The 1,479-nt window shown below is 31.8% G+C and overlaps 1 protein-coding gene across 1 annotated transcript in view; it reads left to right on the top strand.

Moving 5' to 3' along the window:
• Positions 1–310, top strand: part of LOC112519109 (arginine and glutamate-rich protein 1-like) — a 1,637-nt gene extending 1,327 nt beyond the window's left edge. Inside the window, exon 3 of the mRNA XM_025127092.1 lies at positions 71–310. Within this exon, the coding sequence (XP_024982860.1) occupies positions 71–310 (240 nt within the window). The remainder of the gene's footprint in view (positions 1–70) is intronic.
• Positions 311–1,479: the final 1,169 nt, after the last annotated feature.

The following is a 1,479-nucleotide window of genomic DNA, read 5'->3' as shown; positions in this document are numbered from 1 at the left end:
CCTTTGATCATGTTTATCGACTTAGTTTATAATTCATATTAAATATTATAACGTTTTATTTATTTTATAGGAAATTCAAACCTTAAAGACCCAACTTAGAGACTTACAGGAACAAAGTCAGCGCCAACTTAGAGACTTACAGGAACAAAGTCAGCGCCAACGGATGATGGAGGAGGATCGACGTTTGGCGGCAGAGGAGCGATGGCGGGAAGCAAAGGAGCGACGTTTGGCGGCGGAGGAGCAATGGCGGGAAGCAGAGGAGCGACGTTTGACGGAGGAGGAGCGACAGCGGGTGGAGGCGGAGCGATGACGACAGAGGGAGGAGCAACATGATAGACAACTTCAAGATATGACTGTTTTGGTTAGACAACTCAGTCAATCTCAATATTTCCCCCCGCCACCACCATATTGAATATTGTCTTTTGCTTTGAAACAATTTAGTTTTGTTTATAACAATTTAGTTTTTGTTTGGTTGGAATAATTGTAGTTTCACTTTAATGTATGATATTTAGTTATATTTTGCCTTTTTATTTTCAGTTTTAATATTGTACAGATTTACAGGTTTTAAATACATGTTTTAAATACAAGTTTTAAATATTAATATTTATATATTTTTTCCGGCGGATTTATCCGCCGGTAATGTTTGTAATATAAAAATATTTAAAAAAAATTAAAATATTAATATTTCTATATTTTTCCGGCGGATATATCCGCCGGTATTTTTAAAAATTTAAAACATATTCTTTTAGAAAAGATTTTTTTTTTTTCCGACGAGAAAAATTTCCGGCAGAAAATTCCGCCGGAATTTAAAAAAAAAAAATACTTAACCGTTTGTTAATTTAATCAATATTTTATAAATAAACCGGCGAGGAATTTCCGGTAGCCGTGATCCGCCGAAAACGGGAAAAATCCGCCGGTTTTTCCGCCGAAAAAACAATCACCGGCACCACTTTTTCCGGCGGATAATTTCCGACGGATATGGCCGCCGGAAAAAGTGGGTTTTTTGGTAGTGTTATAATACACTAGTTTTGTGCACCGTGCGTTGCACGGTGACGATTATTTAAAAAAACCAAACTAATGTTGAAATATTACAATGTCAGTTCATGCATATATTATTTTCTTTTATTAGAGTTATAGAATATAAATATAATGATTAATTTATTGACATTCATATTTTTTTCTTCACATTGTCATCCTCACAATTGTTGATATGTTACGATCAATCCTAATACATAACTAAAACTTTAAACCATCATTAAATAAATCTCTTCAAAATATTAAACAGGACATTCTTTTTTTTTATTTACCGAATATATAAAAAAATTAAATTTTTCTCTTTTTTATACAAAGTCTTTAATCCCTCCGCGTAACAAATTGAGTTTATACCCAATAAAAAACATCATTTTTTTAATTATGTATTTTAAATATGATATTATATAAATAAATAAAAGTTTAAACAATTTTAAGTATAATAAAACA

Source organism: Cynara cardunculus (assembly GCF_001531365.2).
Source record: "Cynara cardunculus var. scolymus isolate 2C chromosome LG 10, CcrdV1, whole genome shotgun sequence".
Taxonomy (NCBI): Eukaryota; Viridiplantae; Streptophyta; class Magnoliopsida; order Asterales; family Asteraceae; genus Cynara; species Cynara cardunculus.
The sequence above is the reverse complement of the archived record's forward strand: the minus strand, read 5'-3'. Positions and strand labels throughout refer to the sequence as shown.